This window comes from Neurospora crassa, linkage group VII (genome assembly GCF_000182925.2).
Source record: "Neurospora crassa OR74A linkage group VII, whole genome shotgun sequence".
NCBI classification, from domain to species: Eukaryota; Fungi; Ascomycota; class Sordariomycetes; order Sordariales; family Sordariaceae; genus Neurospora; species Neurospora crassa.
Genome location: NC_026507.1, coordinates 512947 through 539263, shown reverse-complemented (window position 1 = coordinate 539263; position 26317 = coordinate 512947). Strand labels below are relative to the sequence as shown.

Below are 26317 nucleotides of genomic sequence, written 5' to 3'. Positions count from 1 at the left end.
GATCCATCCATCTCATCTCGATTTACCGATGCTATGGAGGCATGAAAAGGCCTTTTTTTTCCTTTTTTTTTTGTTGATTTTTTTGATTGAATAGAAATAGATCCAGACGTCAATCGCCTGCTAGACAAGGGCATCCAAGATCTGGATCCCTCAATCCTTTTCCCGACCGGCCTCTTGGGGACTCACCCACCTTGTAGTCGCGTAAACCCTCCGTGGTACGTTGGGACTTGCACCCGGTGAATGATGGTTGGTGGGTGTATGCAAGGTAAGGGTAGGTAAGTATGAGGGTTAGGGTAATGTACGGTGTTTACATCATGATGCTTCTTCCGTCCATCGCATGACCGTACGAAAATCCCGTGTTCTTTGCAGTGCGCAAAGAGCATCAATGTGCATGCTTGGTATGCTTGGTATGCTTTTGGCTGATGCCAAAATTGGGGGGTTTCTTTCATCTTTTGGTGTAAGAAGAAACTAACAAGAAGACCGACGTCGCAGCGCAGCCGACACTCATTGCATCCCTTGCCGTGACAAGTGGACAGTAAGCCGGCCGCCGCCTGAGACATGTGTCTGTCTGTCTCTCTTGCAGGTGTCCAATGCAGTTGACTAATGTGACTGACGTGGAAATTCACCGTCTTTGCGTCAATCGCATCGCATTGTTTCCATGCATGGTATCGTGGATATCTGGTATTTAAAGCCTTCCATGTCAGCCATGGATGTCGGGACCCATCCAGGCAGGACGTGTTGGGATTCATGAACTCTTCCTGCCCCGCCGTCGGTCAGAAAAGCAGAAGGATTTGACGGGCTGAGGCTGACGGACGGGATGGATGGATGCGGTGCAATTGCCGACTCCAGTATCCGCGATGTTGGTCTGCCTGTCATGACACCCATTGGTTTGGGACTGTTGTGCGACAAGCCAAGCCACTGCATCATTGCACAGGCATTGACTGCCCTTTGATACTGAAGAATTGGGTAATGGTAATGGGAAGAGAGAAAGCTATGTTGCCGCGGTTGCTGTTGGTTGGTATCACCCCGGGAATAATTAGTGTCTTTGCTCTTAGAGCAACCCTCAGCTTATTCTTCCACTCGTCTTAATTTGTATAACCTCCGATTACTTTGTTGTGCAGTCATTCAGAATTACAGACACTGTAAAGTTGCCGAAAGGTCAGGCCGAGGACATTCTGAAGGAATAGGAATCGCCAATCACCATCTTGCTGGCGTTCATCTCCAGGGCATCCGTCATCGGGCAGCGGCTGCCCCTGGGCTTCTTTTTAGCGGGCCTCCATTACCATGCAGGGCTTGTACCCACTGATGGACGCAAGAACCCACACCTCCGCACATCCACCTAACTCATGGAGGTCGGGTCTCCGCTCTCCGCTCCCGCTGTTTTGTGGGCTGCATGTCCCCTGCCGCTCTTCTCGTCGATCTCACTGGGACCCAAACAGACACTCATTCCCTTCCGTCTTGTCCACCTCGAGCCCGACATGATAACCAGACAAGACAGCAAAAGAAACGGAAAACATTTCCGGTATTGTATATGCAAAGAAACCAGATAATGATCATCCCTCAGGAGAGATAAACTCGGTGATTTCACAGTGTCTGGCATGGGACGATAACAGTCAAGTAAGTAGGTACTCAAGAGTGTCATGCCCAAAACAGCAACCGAACGAAAGGGCTTCGACGCTTCACCCCGAGTGGGAAAGGTGTGAATGACGCTTCCCCATCCCGCAAACGGCTGGCCGAGGCTTCCCCGTCCCCGTTCCCCCCTTTCTATTCGTTCCCGCTGCCGTGATACCACCGGTCCCATGCACGGATAGAGGCAGTCCTGCAGCAGACAGCGTGCCTTGTTGAACTGCGTACAAGTGTTCCGTACATTGATGTTTTCAAGATGACGGACGTGAACCAAGATAGCTAAACACTAGTACCTACATACATAGTAAGCTTCTGTTACATCTACCTAGGTATTGATGCGAGCCATGTCGCTTTCCATCATTGTTGGCTCAGTTTTCCTTCTTATCTAGGCACTCCATTGCCCGCCTCTTCCCCTCCCCCTCCCCCCCCAACATCACAAGAAAAGTTTCTTTGTTCTGTTTTTCCTCTTCCTTCTTTCTAGAAAAACATGAGATCATAGTCGACAGACAGACTCTCGTCATCTCAACCCCTTCTGCCTCACCCGTTCAAGACACTGGTCCAAAGGTGGACCAACCAACAACAGGGCCGTCGACCATGACCACCACCACCACCACCACAGGAGATATCATGGCCAAGATGCTCGACCCTGAGACACAAAATACGTCTCAACAACAACAGCAGACACCACCACCACCACCACCACCACCAACACCACCACCACCACAAGACCGTCCAGCGTCAAATTACCCCCACTCATCCACAGACGACCTCTCCTCCCTTTCCAAACCTCCAGTTGACAAATCCTCCCGACACCGTCATGCCTCCTCCTCCTCCTCGTCGTCCAAGTCCCACGGCAGCCCCAGCGTCAGCGCAAGCAGCACCTCCCTCTCCTCAGGCCACCTCGAAGCCCTCCACCTCCAGCAACAACAACAACAACACCAACATCAACAAGACGAAATCGCCTCCATCGAAAACGCCACCCGCCTCTCCACCGTGCAAACCCGCACATCCACCTTCTCCTCTGCCTCGCGCCCGCCCGACTTTGAAGTCGTTTTTGCAGTCAACGACCCAGAAAACCCCAAGAACTGGCCGCTGTGGTACCGCTGCTGGACCATCTTTGCGTGCTCGTACAGCACGTGGGTCGTGGTTTTGTACAGTTCCTCGTACACGGCCATTGTCCCCGGGTTGATGAAGGAGTATCATGTGACGAATCAGCCTGTCGCGACGCTGGGGTTGACGACGTACCTGTTTGGCTTGGCGATTGGGTGTTTGGCGCTGGCGCCGCTGAGCGAGCTGTATGGGCGGAGGCCGATTTACTTGATTAGTTTGGGGGTGTTTGCGCTTTTGATCCTGCCGTGTGCGATGCCGAGTAGCTTGGCGGAGATAATTGTGGTGAGGTTTTTTGGGTATGTATTCCCCCTTTTTCCTTTGTCTTGGATTTCCGGGTGTGTTGTGGTTTGGTGGATGAAGTCAGTGAGTGAGTGAGTGAGTGAGTAACTGACATAAAAACAGCGCTCTCTTCGGCGCAGTAATGGTCTCCAACTCGCCCGCCACCGTAGTCGACATCGCCCACCCCGACTACCTCGCCCTCTGCATGGCCGTGACCTCCATCGCCCCGCTCAACGGCCCCGTCACCGGCCCTTTGATCGGCGGTTTCGCCTACCAATACCTCGGCTTCCGCTGGGCCAACTGGATCGTCCTGATCCTCTCCGGCGCCGCCATCCTCTTCATGGCCACCATCCGCGAGACCTACGCGCCCGCCATCCTGCGCGCCAAAGCCGCCCGTCTGCGCAAGTCCACCGGCGACGACCGGTACTGGTCGCGCTTCGACCAAAAAGTGTCCACCCTCCAACTCCTCAAAACCAACCTCAGCCGCCCCTTTATCCTGGCCGCCACCGAGCCCATCCTCTGGTTCTTCAACACGTGGATCTCCCTCGTCTACGCCATCCTGTACCTCTGCTTCGTCGCCTACCCCATCGTCTTCAAGGAACACCGCGGCTGGTCCACAGGCCAAGTCGGCCTCGCCTTTTTGGGCATGGGGTGCGGCACCGTCGCCTCCATTGTGCTCGAGCCCTTTTGGCGATCCATCATCAACAAGCGCACCTCCAAGTTCGATGTCGAGACGGGCCGTCCGGCGCCCGAAGCCCAGGCGTATATCATGACCATCGGCGCGATCCTTACCGCCTTTGGTCAGCTGGCTTTCAGCTGGACGTGTCTACCGGTTTCCATCCACTGGATCGTGCCCGTCATCTTTGGCGTGCCTTTCGGCATGGGCAACACCATTAGTTTTATTTACGGATCGAATTACCTGGCGGGCGCGTACGGGTTGTATGCTGCGTCGGCGCTGGCGGCCAATTCGTTCCTAAGGTCCGTGGCGGGTGGTGTACTTCCGCTGGCGGGACCGGCAATGTATCGGAATTTGACGCCGCAGATTGCGGGGACGATATTGGGTGTGTTGGAGGTGTTGTTGATTCCGATTCCGATTATCTTTTATCAGTATGGAGAGAGGATTAGAGGGCGGAGTAGGGTGATTAGGATGATGAGGGAGGAGCAGGCGAGGGAGGATAGGAGGAGGATGAAAGGGGATAAGGGGGAGAGGGAAAGGAGGGGTGGTGGAATTGTAGAAGAAGAAGAAGAAAATGAGAAGGATGAGGAGGAAAGAAGGGGAAGAGCGGAGAGGGAAGGGGGGATGGTGGAGACGACGATGACGATGACGGGTGAGGGACAGGGGCAGGGGGAAGTTAGTGGGGAGGAGGTGGTTGTGCCTTTTGCTTTGACAACATCGGGGGTGTTGGGAGAGAAGAAAGCGAAAAAGATGGGTGATGAGGTTGTTTGATGTTGGATATCTAGTTTCGATGTATGAGTGGAAGAAAGAATGGGCATGATTTGGGTAGAAAGTTAGAGGTAATAAGTGATGAGCGTGATAATGAAATGAAAAGTGATCAAACTTAAAACAGGTGTGGCTCGATGCTTATGTAACAGTGATATTGATATGTGATGTCAAATATCCCCGGAGGCCCGGCAATCCCATCTTCCGTTCCTCTATTTCGTCCAGTCTCAAGTACTAATCACTTATCCACCATCGGGGACCACCTCAACCCGGGCCGGGCCCGATGCAAGGACATCAACTGAGACAAAATGAGACGAAACGTTGCGGATATTAGAAGATTCCTCTACTTACAGTACGTAACTCACTATCTGTTCTTTCGCGCCTTCCAGTACATAGACCCTTTATGTCTTCTCTACCTATCTTCTCTCTAACCTAAGAAGTAACTAGCCTAACGTTCGTGAGAGTGCAAACGCCTCCCTTAGAAAGGAGATCACTTAGGCTACAGTACTCCCCAGGATTCAACAAAGATCAAACTTGCAACTCGGTGACTTCCAAGGTACCCAATCTAATCAGAGATACGAAACAGATATCTTTGTCATGATTAGACTCCCTCCTAGGCAAGGAGGCATATATAGTAATGTCAAGTACAACAAGTCTTGCTTGGCCTGGTCGTATAGTGGAAATATGATTGAAGTATGTGACATACGGAAGTAGGACACTGTAGGAAGAGGAATAAGTAGTCTAGAGTACTTGGAGTGAAAGTGAGAGTGAAGTAACGGAAGGAAGAAATTAAATATCATGAGTTGGTCGGATACATCAGATACCTCTGTCAGGTTGATCATAGCCCGTCTGAATTCTCAACAACTGAAGTATGGACTCCCTTTCTAGAGGGTTGGGGTTTCTAGGGAGTAGGTAGCCACTGAAGATATAAATAGGAAAGTGAACCTAAATCGTGATTCAGCATGTCTAGAATCTAAGGATCGATGTGATATAGACTAGTTATTCGGTGGAAAATTGTGTTGTAGGAATAATGTACAGTGAAAGAAATGAAGTTCTTCTGCATGGGATATACTAAGTGCGGGTATGCAGGAAGAGACCCCGAGCTTCATAGGCGAGGTAAGCTGCAACCGACCCGACCAAAGGAGACAATTTATTTTGTGTACAATGTTAGGCCACTTGATGAGTATGAAAAATTGCAATTTGACACCACCAGAGGGGTATGAAACCTGGAAAATAACACCAACCAAAAAAAATCAGTGATCCGCCCCCATCGATCCATTTCCATTTTACCCTATCCCTTACCGGCCAGCCGGTCAGTCGGTCGGTGTCCCATCCCATCCCATACCCATTTCCTACTATACTACAAGGCACAAGTTTTCCACGACTCTTATCCATATTCTCTTTTTTTTCGTTTTCATCCAACCCCGCTCACAAACCTCTCCACTTCTCCTTCCACCCACCCTTCTCAAACAACCACATGGCCTCAATAGCATACGCCCTCACACTCACACTGCCCACCCCCTCCTCCACATCCGCCGCCTCCCCGATACTCTCCAACACCCTTCCCTCCTGAAAACACCTCCACAGCGCAAACGCCAAATCATCCTCATCACCATCCCTACCGCCCGCACCCGTTCCCCACTCCCCCTTTCCCAGACGATACAGCATCCTCCCCAGCGTCCTAAACGCAATGCACCTCTGACTATTCACACTACTCCTCGCCAGCCTCGCCAGCTCGGGGATCGTGTACCCGGCTGCCTCGGGCGCCTCGCCGTGGTGATGCAGGCCCTTGGACACGGGAATCTGGCGCGACAGACGGGGCGGGATGAGTCGCCCCTTGAAGTCGAAGCGGAGCGCCGAGACGGGCAGCGAGGTCTGGCCCGGGTAGTAAGGGGATTCCTGGTCGGCGGGCGAGTCTTCGGTGGGGATGGGCGCCATCCAGGCGAGCTTGGAGGGGTCGGCGGGAAGCGAAGGGAAGAACTTTTGGTGCAGGGTGGCGAGGAAGTCGGGGTCTGAAGGGTCGAGGTCGGGAGGGGCGGGGGCGGCGGGGAAGTGTACGCCTTTGAGCTCTTCGTCGTCGCCGTGGTTGTGGGAGGGGTCGTTGCATTGGTGCGTTGTGGTGGGAGTTTGGGGTTCGGAGGAGGAGCCGCCGGCGGTGGGCATGGCAAGGTCTTCGGCGGAGAAGCTGGTCTTTTGGGGGTAGGGCGTGGGTGGCTGTTTGGATCGGATGGGGAAGCTGCCGGAGGGAGGCTGTTCGGGGGCGAGGTCTTCGTTGAAGGTGACGGTCTTTTTGGGTTTCTTGGGTTGGTCTTCGGTCATTTCCTCATCTTCGTCTTGTACGTATGCGTTTTTCGAGCTCGAGGTCTGGATGGAGGGTGGCTTCTTGTAGGAGATGGTGGGACCGCTGCCGACGTCGGCCCTCTTTTCCGTTGGCTCCTCGTCGGCCGGTTTCTCGGGAATGTCCCAGACTTTGGGGTCGTTGTTGTTGGAGCCGTCCTCGACGTTGGCTCGTCGGAGAAGCATCTGGATAAGCTTGGGGTCAAGGCCACTGAAGAGCTCTCGTTGGGCTTCGGCAATCTCTTCTGGCGACATGGAGCTCAGGAGCTTGTTGTTCTCCTCGTCAATCCTCTGCTTTTCGGATTTGATAGGGTCCGCGTCGATCTGGGGCCTCGCGCCGCTGGTGAACTGGATGGCTGGTGATGGTACTGGTGTGGTCGCTTGGGATGACGAGGACGATGGGTCTGCTTGTTGCTGTCGCTGCTTTTTGAAGGCAGACACTCGTTTCTTGGGAGCGGGAAAGCCTCCGGAGGAAGCAGGCGGCGGCGTTGGGAACGCGGGAGGCTTGACCTCGCCCACTTTGCGTTCCTTGACATCGAGGATTTCGAGAGTGCCGTCCATTGTGTTGAGGCCGTTATGATGTGTCGCGGTCGTTTTGTATCTTTGTTATCGGCGTTTGTCAATCAGAGTTGAACGAGTTGGACTGTTTGGTTGATGGTGATGATGATGGTGATGGCGAATAATGGGGGATAATGTATGCGGCGCTCAAAGAAAGCCGTGGATGGAGCCGTGGATTCTCTTTGATACAGATTCGGTCATCCGGCATAAAGTTCAAAGAAATGCAACGAGGGGCTTCCTTCCCTTCAAGTTGCCTGCCGAACGAAAAGAATTGTCAGCGGCGGATCCCGGCGGCTTTAACGACCTACTATGTAAGCCAGCACTGCATTAGCGGCGATCCAAGACACGGGGAGTACACAGTATTCATGCTAGTATTTACAGTGCATTACCGTACCGTGCGCGGCTTGGGGTTTCATTTGGCCCCGTTTTCGTCGTCTGTTTCGCGTTTCGTATTCCGGAATACCAACATGCACATGGATTGTGGCCGCTGGTCCGATGGTCTCCAAGGGAAGAGATCAGCATGAGATGAGCTTGTTTCCGACATTCTCGTCGACTATGCCAAGTGAGCTCATGTCGATTTCCTCTTTGTCAGTCAGTCACTTGATGGCATCTTGGCGGCCGTGTGCTTTGTGTTTGCCGGGTTGGTGGTTGCGTTACATACCTACCTATGTACTGAGCGTGAGTGGGTGTCTTGAGATCTTGTCATTCGACGTTACACCAAGATAATGCGGCCAGGGCCTATCAACACACCGGCTGCAGTACGCACGCAGAAAGAGCGTAATTCGGAATCGCAATCTGGTGCTGTAATTTCATACCTAGGTACGTATTACCACTGCAAGCAGAGTGTGCCTTTCCCCGGCCCCAGGCTACACTATGAATTCAAGTTCTTCCAACAATGGAAATCGTAGCCGCGACGACATCATTTTCACTCCAAAGGTACGTTCGTGTGGCTGACCAGCCGAAACCAGCCGCATTGACGAGTGTGACGTACCGGCAACTGAAATTTGGAATGGCCACTGCACTGCAGAGTTCAGTTCAGTTTCGTCGCGGTTATTGTGTCGCTAGCCAAGTGGGTCGCACAAGCGCGGCTCCAAATGTCGCGCAGCATCCATCCAGAGAATCTGGAATCACGGTACGTACCGGTACGAGCGCTCGTACCTGACAAGGGGTCTGAGATCTTGGAGGTGGCCCGTGTGTCTTCCGCTTCTTATCGCATCTTGTTCATTGCGCTAGCACGGCGAGCACGGGGGACCCTCGTCTGGTTCGTACTGTGTTGTCCTCTTTTTGAGTCTCGGCTTCAGTTTCCTCGCTCAACGGGTGAATTCCCAAAAGTCAACCTGACATCAAACCGGCAGTTTACAATTCAAAACACTTTAGCTCTGCGGGCAACTTATCTATGAGGCAAGGTTCACTTTCATTACCTCGCTAGTTTTAAAGTTGAATCGACATCTCCTATTCTTCCCATGGTCGCCCGGTTAGTCAGCCGTGCAGCGGTGCGCGCCGTGTGGAGTCATGCATCACCTCCAACCCGACTTGAACCCCAAACGGATCGGGTCCAGTCACTCACAGCGGAGGTCACTTTTTCCCAAGAACCCCAAAAAGAAGCCCTGTGGCCCCTGCGAGGTGTTGCAGTCCAGTCGGCCGTCCATTGATGGGCCGTGGGAGTGTAACCTTGTTTCTCCATCTGCCCTTTCTGCCATTCCCATTGGTCCAAAATGCTAGCATCTCTTGGCATTTTCCTTTTATTCCTGTCTATCGCTCGCACTCGCTTCTTGTATTTTCCCGTTTCCCTCTCTCACAAGCCACCACCCGCACATGGATCGATGTCTGCTGCTACTAACTGCTTGGCATAAGTGATAAGTAGCAGCACTTGGAGTCTGTGCCTCCATTTTGCCTTTTCCTCCAAACCCCCCCACCCAAATGTCGTTGTTTCTGCAGTGCTTCTTTGGGTTCTTCCGGCCTGCCTAGGTACTGCCGTCATGAGGTCTGACATAGAGAGAGAGAGAGAGAGAGGCATGGATGGCCACCTCACACACCTCACCCAAAGCAATGTTTCTGATTCGCCTTGGCTTGCCTTGCCCTGATGGCCCAAAAAGCGAGTCTATCCAGGCCACTGCGTTTGGTATTGTCGGGGCCCCGGTTTTCCCTTTGGCTTGTCTTGACTTGTTGTTCATTTGCATGCAATTGGGAGCGAGCGAGCCGATGCCCATTGCATTTTAACCTGCCCGGCCAGCTGCTGGGCGCTGCTGCAAAATAATTAATCGTTCCCAGTCAGTCAGTCAGTCAGTCCATTCAACACGTAGCCATCCATCCATCCATCCATCCATCCATCTCCATTTCCCGCTCGGTGTTTTTTCCTATTTCCCCCTTCCTCGCACGACCTCCCACCTCCGCCCATCCTCACCCTTTCTCTTCTCTCTTTCTCACCAAAACACCCACCGACTTTTGCACTGCAATTGACAAAATCCATCACAACCATTCTCTTTTGTCGGGTTGCGCATTTCAAAAGTCGATTCTTTATTTTCGCAAATCCCGCCGCATCGAAGCGTCCAGCGCGATTGCCCGTTTCCCCCATCCGCTCGTCCATAACTGGGCATTTTTTGACTACCTTGTCACCAGGTTCTGGCAGGTGGTGCAGCATCTCTTGCGAGTTGAGGATATTCCCAACCGGCAAATCCCCACTTTTTCGCAACACAGGCCGGCGAGTTACCTAGCAAGCGGCACCAGCAAGTCTGCCAAGAAGCAGCCCGGTCACGTTACCACGGCTTGGAGCTAACTGGTACAGTAGAGGTACTGAAGTCGCCGCCCAGTTCAGCCAAGTGCTGGTGCATCAGTGCATCCCGCCCGCCGCCCGCCGCCCGCCCCAAATAAGGGAAACCCCAAAAAGTATCCATTGGCTGTTCCCGGCAGGCCCACTGCGCGAACCGATTGGCGGCTGTCAGCTAATAATACGCCCACCCACACCTCTCCCCCGGAGCCGGACACCACATCACAGCAGGGCCAGCCAAGTGTACCTCTACTGCGTAGCAACCTACCTAAGCCAGGGCACTTTCGTTGAGGAACCCACCGAACACCGAAGCCAGGCCGGCCCAGATTGTCAGCTCCCGTCACACACCAGGGCACTTCCTATCATTACCTTACCTACCTATCGGCACTTGGCTACCTAGCGTCCATCTGTACCACGGCGCGAGCATCAATCATATCGATCCATTGCATTTACCATACACACACACACACACAGTTCCGACCATCTACCCAAGAGACAGACAGACACGACGCGACACGAGACACACTGAGTGTGAGGACTGGACCGCGTACCCGGTATCGTCTACATTAGCAGAGCAGGACAGGACAGGACCGGTACCTGTTCCCCCGTCGGTACAGCCACCACGGCCACGGCCACAAAACCAACCCCAACTATCCGGTACCTCTTCACTGTCCCATACAATCGAATCGCGCAAGAACCGCCGCCATGGATGAGATAGTTGTTGATCCCGGTTCTAGCGCTGCCCAGTTCAGCATCATGCAGTCCCAACAACCACCCCAGCACGGTCCCGAGGTCCGCCTGACCGCTGCCGGGGTGCCCCGCAAGAAGCCCGGCCGCAAACCGAAACCCAAAGATCCCGCCGATGAGAACTCGACCGCCACCGAGCAACAGCCCAAGCCGCGCCGCCCGCGCAAGCCCAGAGACCCCAATGCCCCCCCGATCGTGAGAAAGAGGAAAGCCGCCGCGACCGACGACGCCCCCGATGCCGCCGACGACCATGACACTTCGATGGAGATGCCCGATCAATATCATGGTATCGCCCAAAGGTCAAAGGGGTCATTGGTGCCCCTACATCTACTTCCCCGCGATCAACGGCCGCCAAAGATACCCAAGCGCGAGACCCATCCCGTGTCCATGAGCCATCTGCTCAACGAAGAGGACCCACCGCCCCAGCCCCAGCCTACCGCTTCCAGGCAAGTCTTTGATCCTATAAGAGGCAGCTACGATCCAGTCCGAGAAACCATGATGTCCAGAGACGTTTTCGGCACCGGCTCCATCATGGGTTCTCCGCGCGCCCCCACCTCACAGCCTGTCAACCGAGCCAGCGCCTCGCCATCGATTGCGAGCTTGGTCGATCCTCCTGCTCCCCCCAACATCATGTCGCCTGTCCCGTCACACCAAACGCCTTACAATACCGCTGCCACAAAATCGCGACTCCAAGAGTCAACATCTGCCACTCCTCCCTCTTCCAACCCTGTGCGCTCCACGCCACAACAGATCGCCAAGCCGCAAATTATCGAAGTCAGGCGTGCCCCTCCGCCGCCTCCCGCACCAGCGGCGGCCTCCCAGAGAAAACCATCGCCTCCCAAGAACTCGTTTACTAGTATGTCCACAGTTCCGCCGACATCTTCGGCAGCAGCCGCTACCAATGCAGCAACAGCGGCTCCATCAACGACAGCTCCTCCTACCAACAACAAGAAACTCACAGCTCTTGTGCAACAAGAACGCGAAAGCACCCATTCCCGCGGAAACAAGACCGGGAGCAACCACTCCTCAGAAGCTGTCAAACCCAGTGGCGGCAGCAACAGCCTTAAAGATGCCCTCCTCCCCCCCTTACCCTCGGTCGGTGGTCACGGCACCGAGCGGTCCATCCTCGATTTTGGCAAGGTCAACCCCGGTCAGGAAATCGAAGCACCTTCAATCAAGATCCACATTCCTCTGAATGGTGAAACAAACAAATACGTCAACTTCATGCGCATGGCCGAGGAGCAATACGGTTGGGATGCTCTACACCCTCGACAAGCAGCCAACCGGGAGCGCAAAGCGCGCATCGCAGCCGCTACTGCCGCACTGGAAAAGTCCGTGGGCACCAGTGGGCGGGAGTCAGGAGAGGAAATGGACGAGGATATCCAATCCGACGCGGAAAACAGCAACATTGAGATGGGCGGCATGGGCGGTCTCAACCCCACTACAAATGGCGTCGCCTCGGGCCCAGAGGCGCCAGCAAAACCGGCGAGAAAGAAGAGGAACTTCAAGGAGGACGAATACGATATTGATGATGACTTTGTCGACGACTCGGAGATGCTCTGGGAGGCGCAAGCGGCTGCTTCCAGGGATGGATTCTTTGTGTACTCTGGCCCGCTGATTCCCGAGGTTCCCAAGCCCGAAGTGGCACCCCCGGCTCGTCGCGGACGCGGTGGAGGAAGAGGCAGCAGAGGCGGACGAGGTGGGACAACACGCGGTGGTGCTAATGCAGCAGGACATGGGGCGGACACCGCAGCGTCGGAGAAACCAAGTGGACGAGGACGAGGCGGTGGTCCAGGGAGTCGAGGTGGTCGCGGCGGTGGAGATGGAACGAGGAAGCCGAGAATCACGAAACTGGAGAAGGAGCAGAGGGATAAGGAGAAGGCGGAGAGGGAACGGCTGGCGCAGATCACGGCGGCGGCCAAGGCAAGTGTGGCAGCCGGTGGAGGACCTTATATGCTGGGATTGACTCCGCCTGCTGCGGCTGGAGGACCAACAGCGATGATGATTGATTAGAAATTTCGGCGAACTAAAAGTGGAAGAGCCTGAGACTATTGTTAGTGGGTGCGGACTACTGTTGATGTACAACATGGGAAAAAGAGAGGAGAAAGGAGAGAGGAGGGAAAAGGCCAACGGCATTGCGTTTTCATTTTTATCTGTCTGTTGTTGTTTCTGGCGTTCTATCTATACACACACTCACACAAATAATGGTTACGAATGGAGTATAAGCTGGCTGGAGCATTGGGTGCCGGTGGGCTGGCTGGCTGTGCGTTTTTATCTGATTGTTTTTTTCCTGTGTTGTTTTCTTGTCCCCTTTTCTTTCTCTATCGGTATTCCCATCGGTACTCATCAATCATCTCTATCTCTACCCATGTGCGCGCGTTATTGTTAGTTCGAACGAACATTGTGAGCCTTTCCGATGAATGGATGGATGGATGGAAGATGCCCGGTGTCGGTATATCATCAAGTGTAACAAACCAGCCAGGCACAACATAGACAGACAGACAGACAGCGGACGGACGGACGAAGGGAGGGAAAGTCATCATGGAAAGAGAGAGAAAGAGAAAGAAGCACGCAATAAAAGAGACAGTTAACTCAATATTACTCGCATCGCATCGCATAGCATGTATGGGATAGAGATGATGTACAGTGGGGTGACAAAAGTCTGTGTGCACCCCCCACTTTTCCAAATTTTTCACCACTTTGTTTACTACCCCTTTTTTTTCTTTTTTTTATTCTTCCACGAAACAACCTCCAAAATGGACGAAATTGGTAGCATTCTGACTAGGAATCGAAGGCCTAATAGGGAACTCAATAAAACCACCCGTACAGCTATCTACAGCCTTCATTTGGCTAGCCACAACCATACTACTATTATTCGGAAATTTGGCTGCCACCGGAATACTATTGCTAATACTATTAAAAGGTTCCAACTTCACTAAACCTTTATTTCTAGGCTTAGAAAAGGCCGCCCTAGGAAATTAAAGCCTCCAATTATAAACCGGTTGGTTTTTCGGCTTAAATAGAGTTTCCAAACTTCCTAGGCAAAGCTCATTGGTTGCACTATAGGATCACTATACGCCAATACCCTCCGCCGGGCTCTACCTCGTTTTTATAAGCGAAAATAGAAATCCTAAAAAAAAATAAAACTAACGGCTTAAGGAGCAAGGCAAAGGCTCTTCTTTACTAATAAATAGAGAAGTAATAAGGTAATATTAATAGAGGTAAAGCAAAAAGGAATTACCTATTTCATTTTTTTAGTTGCTAACCCACTTTAGGGTTCCTATTCTGATGAGTCTATTATCCAAAATGCTCCTAATTCTAGTGCCGGTTGGATCTTCCGGCTTCCGGAATAGAAATAGGATAAGGATAAAGTAAACCTAATATCCTATAGGAAGTATACTTTGAAAGTTATAGTCTAAGGAAGGATTTAGAAGGGTGGAAGGTCTCCCTTAATTATTATAGAGAGAGATCCGGAAGCAAAAAGGAATAGTTTTATTTTTTAGAGCTATATAAAGGTTCTTAAGGAAGATCTTTTTCTAAATTATTTTCCAAGAACCTTTTTTTAGTAAAATAACGCCCCTATTTATAATTCCAATGAGGTAAAGGGATGGTTAGAGGAATATAGAATTTGGACTTTGTATTAGCCGGCCTATAGTTCGGATTTAAACCCCATTAAGCACGTTTGGAAGAAAATAAAGGAGATATTAAATAAAGACTTCCCTAAGCTCTCGGAATTAATTTAGAATAAGGCTAATATTGAAGTCTTTTATCGGGTATTAAAGGAGTATTAGGAAAGGGTACCTTAGGCATTTATTGACCGGTTGGTAGAGTCGGTGCCTCGCCGGCTGGAAGCCGTTCGCCGGGCCCGGGGTTGGTATACTAAATATTGAAGCCACGAATCAGATCTTTCTATTAATACTATTGGTTTTTTTATTCGAATTTAATTAGCTGGAAAAAATGGGGTTGAACCCAGGGGTCTAGTTCGTGGACTTTGGTAAAGTGGGGTGTGCACACAGACTTTTGTCATATAGCTGTAGAATAAACGAATGAAATTAGTAAATAGATAGGACTGTAGTGGCTGGATGGATGAAGTATGAATGAAGCATGCATGGAATATGGAATGAGTTGGGGGACTAGCTGAAGGAAGTATGAACGAAGGCCAAATAAACGGAGCAATAGAGCGATAGCAATAGTAAACGGAGGAAGAGAGTACAGTCAAGCGTACTAGTTCCTCTGTGTGTATATATATATATATATATATATAATCCGTTAGCTGTCTGCGAACACTTTGACGAAACAACAATCAAGTTGTGTGAATATGAAAGGCCTTGCAAGTATGGTGCTAAAAAAAAAAAAAAAAAAAAAAAAAAAAAAAAAAAAATTAAAGAAAAAGAAAAAGAAAAAGTCCATGTACACACCCTACTTTTACATACCTAGGTAGGTAGGTAGGTAGGTAGGTAGGTAGGTACAAATATTATTGAAAGACACTTACCACTTCACCTATCTATCTATTTGTCTGGAAAACAACAACAGATACAAAGCAACAAAGTAGGTAGATTATAGGTATTTCAGAATGTTACAAGAACCAAGTAAAATAAGAGCTTTTGGATCGCATATATTATAATAGTCTCAGTCAGACCCACTAACCTCCAAAACCACCCCACCCTACCCGTTTCTGCAGTAGTAGGTTTGAGCCAATTTTGAGTATTTCGGCTATTAGCTGCTATAGGGCCCAACTATTACAATTAAACTCTACTCTAATTAGAATTAAGATATACCTTAACTTTAGTTATTTACTCTTACTAGAGCAAAACCCCTAAAGTTGCAATATATAATATATCTATTTTCGTTCTCCGCAACTCTAATTAGAGCGAAACCCCTAAAATCGCAATACGTAATTCATCCGTTTTCGTTCACCATAACTCCAATCAGAGCAATGTATATAAACCTACAACGCCTAATTTACCTAATATAATTTACTATTCGTTCTAAGAAATAACCGTTCTAACTTTGCCTAATAACCCTTTTATACTTACATTTAATTTACCCTTCCTCTCGTTTAAATTTAGTATTCTCCCGAATACTTTAATTATAGCGACGTATTTAATTCGTACGTATCCAAACCCCGGGGCTTTAATTCTAACCTCTCACCGCAGCCCCCTAACCTCCCTAAACCCAATTAAATACAACTTACCGCTACAAAATTAAAATAATTTAGGCATTACTAATTAAAATTAATACTTCGCTTATTTTACTTAAAAGTATTAAGTATATTTATATCCTAAGGGGATACTAAAATCTTTTATCCGTAGTTAGGTTAAAATAATTCGAAGTAATAACTAGCTATTAAAATCCTATATTAAGCAATTTATTAATACGCTACACAATAATTATATATACGAAGTTCTCTATCGTAGTAATATTATAATATACTTTAGTAATAAAGGTAATCTATATAATATAAAGAATCTCCGTCGGGAATTAATATCTCTCCCTAAATGCATTAACCTATTTTCATCTTTCGCAAAGTTTAATATTTCTTCCGTTCTATAGGGGGACTAACTATATAATATTGTAGATTTATATAATATATAATAAATTATATTAGTTATTAAATAATATATTAATAGCCTGCCTAAATACGCGCCTAAACTATATTCGTTTTTTATAGGCTTAATATAGTATACCCGCGCCTATAAAAAAATATAGGGACTACGAATTCGTTATAGCGACTATATCTCGCCTATAATATACATAATCTTAACTATTATTATATATATCGTTACCCCCGGCAAATCCGATTTCTTCTTGTAAATTATAGGTTTATATTTATATACTAACGGTATCGCTAAACGTATCCAAAATACTTTATTTACTTTTAATATTTATATATCTTATATTAGGATTATAATAATAATTAAAATTCTTATAGTTTTTGTAATAATTAGTACTATCGATTGTTTATTTTACAATTTATACTAACGTTTTTAGGCCAACCTTAAATATATCGTCTTTAACCTTATTCTTATTATTATATATAATAATTATAATTATTTAAATATAGTTTAAAGCTTAGGTACTAACTAATAGGATATAATACGTAACCTTACAACTTACTTATTAATAGGTAATCCTAATATTTAAGGCCCGTTCCAACCCAATTAATTTCAGCCTACTATTCCCTTCCAATTGTATTAGGTTATTCTAGTTTTTGTATAAACGCTATAATTATTTCGCCCTACTATAAATTATTTGGTTATAGAGAAATTAAAGTCCCTCTTTCTATTTATTAGCGAATAGGGTTCTCTTCCTACTTATTGCTTCCTTAAAGTTAAATAATATTATATACCTAAAAACTATATTCTTTAAACGCTTACTATTAACAAAAACGAAGGTAAATTCGCCGGTATTTACCGCTTATATAATAGACTATTTTTCGATTTATTTAGTATAAATTAAACGTAGTTTAGCGATAGGCTTTTCCTTATCTATAGTAATTAAAAGATAATATTATATATTCGTAAAATTATATTAGTATAGTTAAAGGTATAGAGTATATACAATTGTAAGTAGTAAATAATCTTTATCCCTATATTCTTCTATATTAAAATAAATTTCGTTAATTTAATTTTTCGGTACTTTTAGCCTCTTATAGAGTAGGATGCCTACAGCCTTAGGAGGGTTAAAAAAGTAAAATAATTCAAGACCGAATTCTATTATAGATTGAGATTCCTTTATAATATATTTTATTTTAGAATTCTTATTTTTTTAATACGGAATTTCGTTAATAACGGGTTCCTAAATCCTACTACGTTTAGTTGGGATAGTATTAAGGTTACTATTATAATTACTTTTCAAATTAATAGAATTACTTATTTATCTATATAATTCGATTATATTTATAACGAAGTTTTTACTTTATAGGAATATACTAGTAAATACCCGGGGGGTAGCGATAATTATATTAATATATAATTCTATAGTATTTATTAATACTTATATATTATTTAACTATTATTTATTCTTATTCGCATTATCCAATTTAGTAATTATAGGATATTCCGGTAGATTGTTAATTACTTACTACTCTTCTTCTATAGTAGAAAGGGTATTAATTACAGGCCTAAGATATTCTATTTTTCGTAGCTCCTTCGACCCGAAGTTACTAACTTAGAATTGTCCAATATTATTTTAAAGTCTAGACTAGTACAATATATTATAATTAGTAGTTAGTAGAAAGAGATCGACCTAATGATAGAGTATATTAATTGCTCGTTTGCCTTAAATATTAAGTATTACAAAAATTCGATATATAATATTAAATTAATTTTTATAGAATTATCGGCTATTGGGCCTCTTACTATAGCTATTCGTAGGGGGGTTAAATTAGAATTCGGACGATCCAGCGGTAGTAAATATACTAATCTATTAGCCGATATCAATATTATTAACTATATATATACAATATATAGGAATAAGTTTGTATTACAATATTATAGACCTTTAAACCTAAATAATTTCAACGCGCTAAATCTATAGTACGACGGTTTACTTAAATTATTTTTAGGTACCCTTCGACAATTTAATTCCAAAGAGGTTCGGTTAGAAAAGGGGGAAGACTGTAAGTATTTTAATTTATTTAATTACAAAAATAACAATCCTATCGTTATTAATAATTAGGGTAATAGAGTATCCGAAATGCTCGATTTAGGGGACGAAAGTAATAGTAGGTAAATTTAAATAATAATTATATTAAACTCTATTAGGATTAGTATTTTGTAGTAGCCTACTTAATTAATAGCTTATAATATAAGGTTTCTATACAGCTCTACCGTTACGTTCTAAAAGTATTTAGTAACCTTTATTCTAATTAAAGTCGATAAATAAAATTGTACAATCGGACTTATATTTTATAATATTTATATACTACTAATCTTTAATATAATTACTATCTAAAATATTACTTATATATTAAGTATACGGATAGCTGCTACACTCTATCGTATACAATTAACCCTGCAACCTATAGGCTATATCCGAACTATTAGGATTTTTAAATTAGCAGCCTACCTATAACTTTCGCTCTGGTTCGAATTATAAAGCTATACTACGAATAGCTAATATAGTTACTATTTAATTAAATTTCCTAAATTACCCTCTCCCAACCTTCGCTCTAATTAAAATTTATTTTGCGCAGCCGGTAAGTACTCTAATTAAATTCTATTTTATATAGTAAATAAGTATAGTAAGCACATTAATTAATTATATAATATATAATCCGTATTCTAATTAGGTTAGCGTATTTACTTACTCCCTTTCCCTTTCTACTTCTCCTCCTCCCTCCTTCTCCTTCTCTCCTCCTCTCCTTCTTCCCTTTTATAACCTATCGATAGATTCTAATTAGAATAAAGGTATTTAAATTTAATAATAAATTTACTATTATTAGAACGAAATTGGTTAATTGGCAATTTCTTATAAGCGGAAGCGTAAGAATTGCTAGTATTGCTAGTATAGGGAAAGGACGATCCTTAGGTAGAATTAGGCCTAAAGCTGCGTTTAAAGCTAATAGGGATAATTTTAATGATTTTATTATTAAGAATTAGAATCCGCTAATATTATATATAATTATCGAATTAATAAACTTCAATCTTTTATAAGCCTTATTATACCTTAACCTAAGCTAATATAAAAATAAGAAGAAATATAATAGTAGTTACTCTAAATATAGAGGCTCTATTTTAGTCCGAAATTACTACTTACCCGCCGCCGGGTACTACAATCTGGACTGTATATACGCTATCTTGCCTAATATTTTAATTTAATTATCGGATACTAAATTTAATATTATTAATTAAAAACCTAAGCCTTTCTAAAGGTATACTAACTTAAGCACTATGTAAGCTAGGAGTATACGAATCCCCGGTTAATAATTTGTATATTAGTAGAACGTCGATTCGAAATATAATAGGGCGGACGCAATTTCCTTCTTAGGGTATTCTAACGCTACAATACTTAATTAATATTATAATTATAACTATAAGTTTTTTTAATGCCTCCTTTTGCTTTTATTAGAGTAGATAATTGTACTATTATTAGAGTAGAATCGATTATATAAATTAAAGCTCCCGATTCTAATTAAAGTGAAACCGACTTATAAAATCGCTACCCGCTATATATATCTATCCCTATACCTATTATATAGGCCCCTTAATATATTATTACTAATTATTTTATAGTAACTAATTAGTTCGGGCTATTAACCTACTTTAAAAGGCCGTATAATATTTAAAATTAGGTAGGTATTAAATTTACCGATATATATGTTATATAGAAGAAGTATATCGAATTGCTCCGCGATTCCTCTTAATATACGTATATAATACGTATTATTGAGAGGGCCGAAATATCCTCCTTTCCGCTCTACGCTATAGTTGTCCGGTGCGGAAATTTAATATTATTTAATATAATAAACGAGATAAAATTAAACGAGGTTATAGTTTTTAAATCGATTTGCGCGACTCTCTTTATTATACTCCGTTATTATTCGATACGTTTAAAATACTAAGGCCTACTATACTTCCCGAAATATATTAAAGAGGATGGCGTTATTTTATATAACGGTTATTATACTAATAATTAGGTACGAATCTTCTAAATATTCGTATACTTTAATATATACCGATATAGTAATATTGTACTAAGTTCGATATATATTATTACTAAAGAGGAGAATATTCTTAGGTTGTATATCTTCCCTACTAATAAGGAGACTTCTTTAGCGAAGTAGGACGGTAAATTCCTATATAATATTCAATTTTTATAGGCCCTTTAATTTATTAATATTATTTGCGAGGATTATTGTAGATTAATTATAGTAGATACTTATAAGCTAATTAAAGAGGAGTTAAAGAAGTTCGGCCATTTGGATCTAATAGTAATAAAGATATATATTCGTAATACGTTCCTTATTATAAATAATATATATTTTAAAATTATATTTAGTACTAAGTTAAATCGCTATAATATTAAAAACTTTACTATAATTAGTACCTATTTCGGCGAAAACCTAACGCTACGCTTCGATATACGTATATTATTTACCTATATTAAGGATTTTGAGACTTAGTAGTAACTAGCCCGTATAACGCTTCTATTTTAGGATATTAAGTAGTTTTTACTATTTTATTATAATAAAAATACCCCTACTTACGTAGATTATTTAATAACTATAAGCGATATAGTTAATTAATTTACCTAATATATTTAAATACTTAGTAATATTTAGGAGGCTACCCGGAAGAAGGTTAAGAGTAATATTACGGTTAAAATAGTTATTAAAGGTTTAATATAGTAGAAGTACCTATTAACGAAGAAATTTATTAATTTTAATTTTATTCTCGGGGGTACCTATACTTTTAAATATAAAGTTACTAAATTAGCGCTAGAAGAATTTTTTTAATTATTTAATTATAAAGTTTATATAAATTAATATAATTAAGTAAATTAGAAGATTGATAGGATTAATTTATAATACCTACTCCCTTATTAAATTGTAGGTAAATCTAAATCGGTATTATATCCTCCCCTTTCGCTTTAGTTAGAATTAATCCTATTTACTCTAATTAAAGCGAAATTTAGCCTACATTTTTCGTACTTTAATTAGAATAAGATTAAAGATTGGCTAATATACTATAGATATATATATTATTTATTATATATTCTACTCGCCCTTACGAGGAGCTATACTAGCGAATAAGGTAGGTATTAGCAAAATATTTATTTATAATATAATACTCCTTATAGAGTACTATTATTTTAAAGAATTAGAATATAAATAGTAGCCTTTTAATACGTATCCGAATATTATTATTATACTATTTAGGCTAATCCCCTAAATATTTATTAAATTTAATAATACTTTTAGTAACTTAGTATTTTAGGTTTAATTTAATACTATTAGTAGTATATCTAAAGACAATCCGCGTAGAGTAAGGACGCTTATATAGGACTACTTCGACTATTTAATAAAAGAGTAGGCTAAATGGAAGTATTCCGCCGATACTGTTAGAAACGTTATTATATATTTGTATTCTACTATTATTATATACTAGGGTAAAAATAAACCTAAAATTAACGGGCCTTTAGAACCTAGCGTACTTCCTTATTCGTATAATAGGGTTATTAAGTAGAAACCCGGATAGCGTACTATAAACTTATTCGAGAGTAGTATATAGGATATTATATATAAAGATAAAGACGTAGCGAATATAGATACTATTATTAAGGATAAGGAGTTTAAGGAGTTTAGCTAGTAAGTTTTCCGCTATAATTAAAGTAAAAAGTATAGATATTAATATATTACTTTTAAGAAAGATAGAAGACTATAGAGGTTAGAGTTTTAAATAATAATAGTAAAGGACCCGATGTTCTAGGCCTTTATTCTAGATAAAGTTTAGTTTATTTGAAACTATAATTCGTTAGTATAGCGGGCGATATAGATTATCCCTACCGTAAGTAGGTTAATTTATTTTATAACGCCTATATTGAATTGTATTATTAATATCCGGGTATTTACTACTATATTTTAGGAGGGGGTAGGCTTATTTAAGGTCTTTACCTTACTTAGGGGTTAGTATAATATATTAGAGTTCTTCCGTTTTAAAAATAAGGGTTCGTACGATTAGGGTAATTCCTTGTATATTATCGACCTTATAACGTTTAATACTATATATACTTAATTGTATAAAATTAATAAAAAGTAGGGTTACTAATAGTAGGTTCTATACTTTAATATTTAAAATGCAATTACTAATAATAGTAAAACCGTTTATTAAATTATAATAGAAATCCTTTAGGAGAACTATATTATTATTATAAATAGGGGTATAACTATTCCGCTATACCTCCTTAATAGGGTAATAACGTACCCTTCCTCTAATATATTATTAATATTAATTTATTAAATTGAATTTGGGTACTACTATTGGCGGAAGGAGATCGTCCGAATTACGGATAATCTTTTGAAAAATATATTTGTAGATTTACTAGAGTACGAAGTTGAGGACCTAGTAATACCCCGCACTACTAATGAGGAGCGCTAAATCTCCTTAAATTTTACCTTTATTTACCTATTATAATTTCTCTTATATAATGTTTATATATAGGCGTTAATATTTAAGGATAATGCTATTAGGTAGTAAATAGCGATATAGGGGTCTCGCTTATTGGAGGGTATTTAGGCTATAGAGCGTTAGAGGAGTAACTGGGAAATACGTACCCGGATTTTCGATAAGGTCTTACGTAGTAAAGAAGAAGCGATATTAGGGGTTAAAACCGTTAATAAATTAATTTAATTGAATTTTAACGGTAAGCTATCTTATATATTTACCTATTTTACTATCGATACGTACCTTATATTATTAAGTAACTAAGTAAATATAATATATTAGGCATTCGGAGAGTCGCCTTTATTTATATAAATTGTTTGGAAATGCGCTAAATTATATAATAACCGGAAAAGGGTGTTAATAATCGCCAATTCGCCCTAGATATAAATATAAGTATAATTAACTTTTCACTTTCGTTTTAATTAAAAATTAAATCTACCGACTTTAATTAAAGCGAAACCTAGTAAGGTATTTACTAATTAGTATAGGATGCTCTATACTATTTTGTATAAAGTCGGCTTGTATATAGAGATAATTTATTTTAATTAAATATAAATTAAATATAGTTATATTATTGTAGCTTAGAATTAATTGTATACGAATATTAACGTTCTTATATTTAATTCTAGTATATATATAGTTAGATTAAACCTCTATGTAGTGTATTACGTAGGTATTAGGTTCGGTTACGTATAGAATTAAAATATAATTCTATAGTATATAGGGCGTCTTTATAGGATTGGTTAGAAAGAAAGCGTTTAATAGTATTTATCTACCGTACGTAGTACTATTTGTAATTGGATAGAAGAGTGTACTCTCTGTAAGGTATATTTTACTTTTATTAAAGTAGTGTTTCTGTTTATATATTAACTCTAATTAAAGTGAAAATTGATGTTTATATAGTAGATTTATAAGTTTATTGCGAGTTTGGGCTTAGAGATAATAGGTATCCCTTTTAAGGTAGGAGATAATTTTAGGACCCTACTTAGATATAAAACTATTAAATATATATTATTATATTGGTTTAACTGGTATGCGTAGGTTGTAGAGCTATTTATTAGTATAGCTACCTTCGATTCTATTAGGGCTTTCCGTATTAGGGAATACTATTCTCTTTTAATCGAAGCGGTTATAATTAATTTCGAAACGAAGTATAATATTGATTAGATTATTTTAAATAAGAATTTTATATTAGTTAATCCTTTCTTTATTAATTGGTTTAGTTTATTACCTTTAGTAAATTATATTTTTTAAATTATATATAAAATCCTTAGCGGCCTGGATATAAATAGTTAGAAGGTTATAATTAATCGGTTCTCTAAATATCCTATCGGGGATTCGAAGGCCGAAGAGGCGCTACGGATTAAGAAAGTATAAGAATTTATTAATACTTATAAATAGTGTATTTTTATTATGAAGGTAAGGGATAGTGTAATAATTAGTAAATTAGAGGAGTAATTTAATAATTTTTAGAAGAACTACTACCGAAGTAATAGTATTAGAATATTGTAAATATAGAAGGAGAAGCGAGCTATGCGGAGTAAAGTACTAGTAGATCCTAGGGACGATAAGTCCGACTTAGATTACGATCTAACTAATATACTATTGTATAGACGTAGATTGAAACGAAAGTACGCTAATACTAATAATAGGTGAGTTTCGATTTTATAGTATACCCTTTTTACTTTAATTAGAGTAACTCCTTTTATTTTAATTATAGTGAAACCCGGTAGGGTTAAATTTAATATTTATTAATATTTTATAGACGCGGAGTAAAATGTTCCTACGCTAAAGTTTAATTTAAGAATAGCCCCCCTTCTACCCTATTAAAATAATTATATAAATAACCTCCTTCTATAGTACTAGCGGTTAATACTTTGAATAATATTATTAGGAATAATATTATTTCTTTTAGTAATAGTGCGGCGTTTTAGTATATTAATTCTTATAATTTACTTGCCGATCTTAATTGTATTTAAATTAAGAATAATAATTTGTCCGCCCTAATTAAATATATCCCGAATATAGCCTCTAAAGAAATATTTAAAGAAATTATTTAGTAGGCGCTCTATTATTTTATAGTTATTAAAGTAGTAACCGACTAATATAAGAATAACCCCGCTGTACTATTTATAATTACAGTATAGAAATTCTACATTTCTACATTTATATTATACTAGTAGTATCCTAACGAGGCTAATATTAGCCCTATAGCCCTTTTAAGTTAGAAGCTTCCTTTTATATCCTTAGAATATATATAGAGTTTTTTAATTACGTAGGAAATTACTACTAAGGACGCTACTAGACTGCCCGGGGTTGCTATATATTAGGTATAATTAAAGAAATTAAATTTGTAATTAGAATTTTATTTATTATAGGTTAGCTTAGAGCGAATTAGCTGTATAATATTAGTAGGCTACCCTTACAATTTACCGGCTAGTAATTAGACAATTCCTAACGATATAGATTTATAAGAATTAGTTTCAGTATAGAACGATATAATACCTAGTAATAATATTAATTTCAATAAATAAATTTAATTCTAATAGTATATCCCTTTTACTTTAATTATAGTAAAAAGCGCTTTTTACTATAGTTAGAGCGAAGAGTAGCTAGCTTTTATACGCTTTAATTAAAGTGAAATTTGGTATAAATTAATATATATTAAATTTATAGTTAATTATATAGATATAAATAACCCTATTATTCAACCTATTATAATTTAACCTAATATTAGTAATCCGCTTATTACTAACGTTTGTAACCTATTTATAACCCAACCTAACGTTAGTAACCCGCCTATTACAGAAGAGAATTATCTTAATCCGCCTATAGTTTAACCCAACGCTAGTAATCCGCCTATTATTAAAGAGAATTATTCTAATATAATAATAATCTAACCCAATATCGGTAATCCGTTTATTATTAAAGAGAATTATTCTAATATAGTAATAACCGATATTAGTATAATTGAGGTACAAATATTTTTTAAGAGGTTAATAAATATTATTAAGGATTTCGATAATAATAATTTATAAGAGGCGTTAGAGGGTATATTATAAGTTATACCGGCGGATAGGACTAGTAAAGTATTATTCTAACTTACTTAATAGGTAGTCCGATATACTATAAACTTTAATATAGTAATATTCAAATTTAAAAATTTTAATAAACGGCTGCTATACGAATATATTTATATAGTATAGCGGTTTTATACTATATTATCTATTCTAACTAGTAATTTCTAGTATAATAAAACTAAGAATAGTATTATAAAGATTAGTA

At 41.5% G+C, this 26317-nt stretch overlaps 3 protein-coding genes across 5 annotated transcripts; 2 read left to right on the top strand and 1 right to left on the bottom strand.

The window, feature by feature from the left end:
* The first annotated feature begins 2042 nt into the window (after nt 1-2042).
* Nucleotides 2043-4550, top strand: NCU06860 (MFS multidrug transporter). Its single transcript, XM_952933.3, has 2 exons — nt 2043-3032; nt 3139-4550. Exons 1-2 carry the CDS (start codon nt 2221-2223, stop codon nt 4460-4462), a joined length of 2136 nt encoding a protein of 711 aa, XP_958026.3. The 5' UTR covers nt 2043-2220; the 3' UTR covers nt 4463-4550.
* An 886-nt stretch (nt 4551-5436) lies between these two features.
* On the bottom strand, nt 5437-7590 carry NCU06859 (hypothetical protein). The gene has a single exon (XM_952932.2). It carries the CDS (start codon nt 7352-7354, stop codon nt 5885-5887), a length of 1470 nt encoding a protein of 489 aa, XP_958025.1. The 5' UTR covers nt 7355-7590; the 3' UTR covers nt 5437-5884.
* A 2066-nt stretch (nt 7591-9656) lies between these two features.
* Nucleotides 9657-13475, top strand: NCU11000. Of its 3 annotated transcripts, XM_011397015.1 has the most exons (3): nt 9657-10052; nt 10140-10775; nt 10856-13475. In XM_011397015.1, exon 3 carries the CDS (start codon nt 10875-10877, stop codon nt 12876-12878), a length of 2004 nt encoding a protein of 667 aa, XP_011395317.1. In that variant the 5' UTR covers nt 9657-10052; nt 10140-10775; nt 10856-10874; the 3' UTR covers nt 12879-13475. The 3 variants fall into 3 exon arrangements, with proteins under 3 accessions (XP_011395317.1, XP_011395319.1, XP_011395318.1); XM_011397017.1 differs by having other exon boundaries at nt 9657-10077; nt 10140-13475; XM_011397016.1 differs by having other exon boundaries at nt 9657-13475.
* The last annotated feature ends 12842 nt before the right edge of the window (nt 13476-26317 follow it).

Bases quoted from the DNA above. Each gene is read 5' to 3' on its own strand.
- NCU06860 (XM_952933.3), top strand. From the start codon at position 2,221: ATGACCACCACCACCACCACCACAGGAGATATCATGGCCAAGATGCTC. The intron at 3,033-3,138 runs GTATGTATTCCC...ACATAAAAACAG, and splicing joins ATTGTGGTGAGGTTTTTTGG to CGCTCTCTTCGGCGCAGTAA.
- NCU06859 (XM_952932.2), bottom strand. From the start codon at position 7,354: ATGGACGGCACTCTCGAAATCCTCGATGTCAAGGAACGCAAAGTGGGC.
- NCU11000 (XM_011397017.1), top strand. From the start codon at position 10,824: ATGGATGAGATAGTTGTTGATCCCGGTTCTAGCGCTGCCCAGTTCAGC.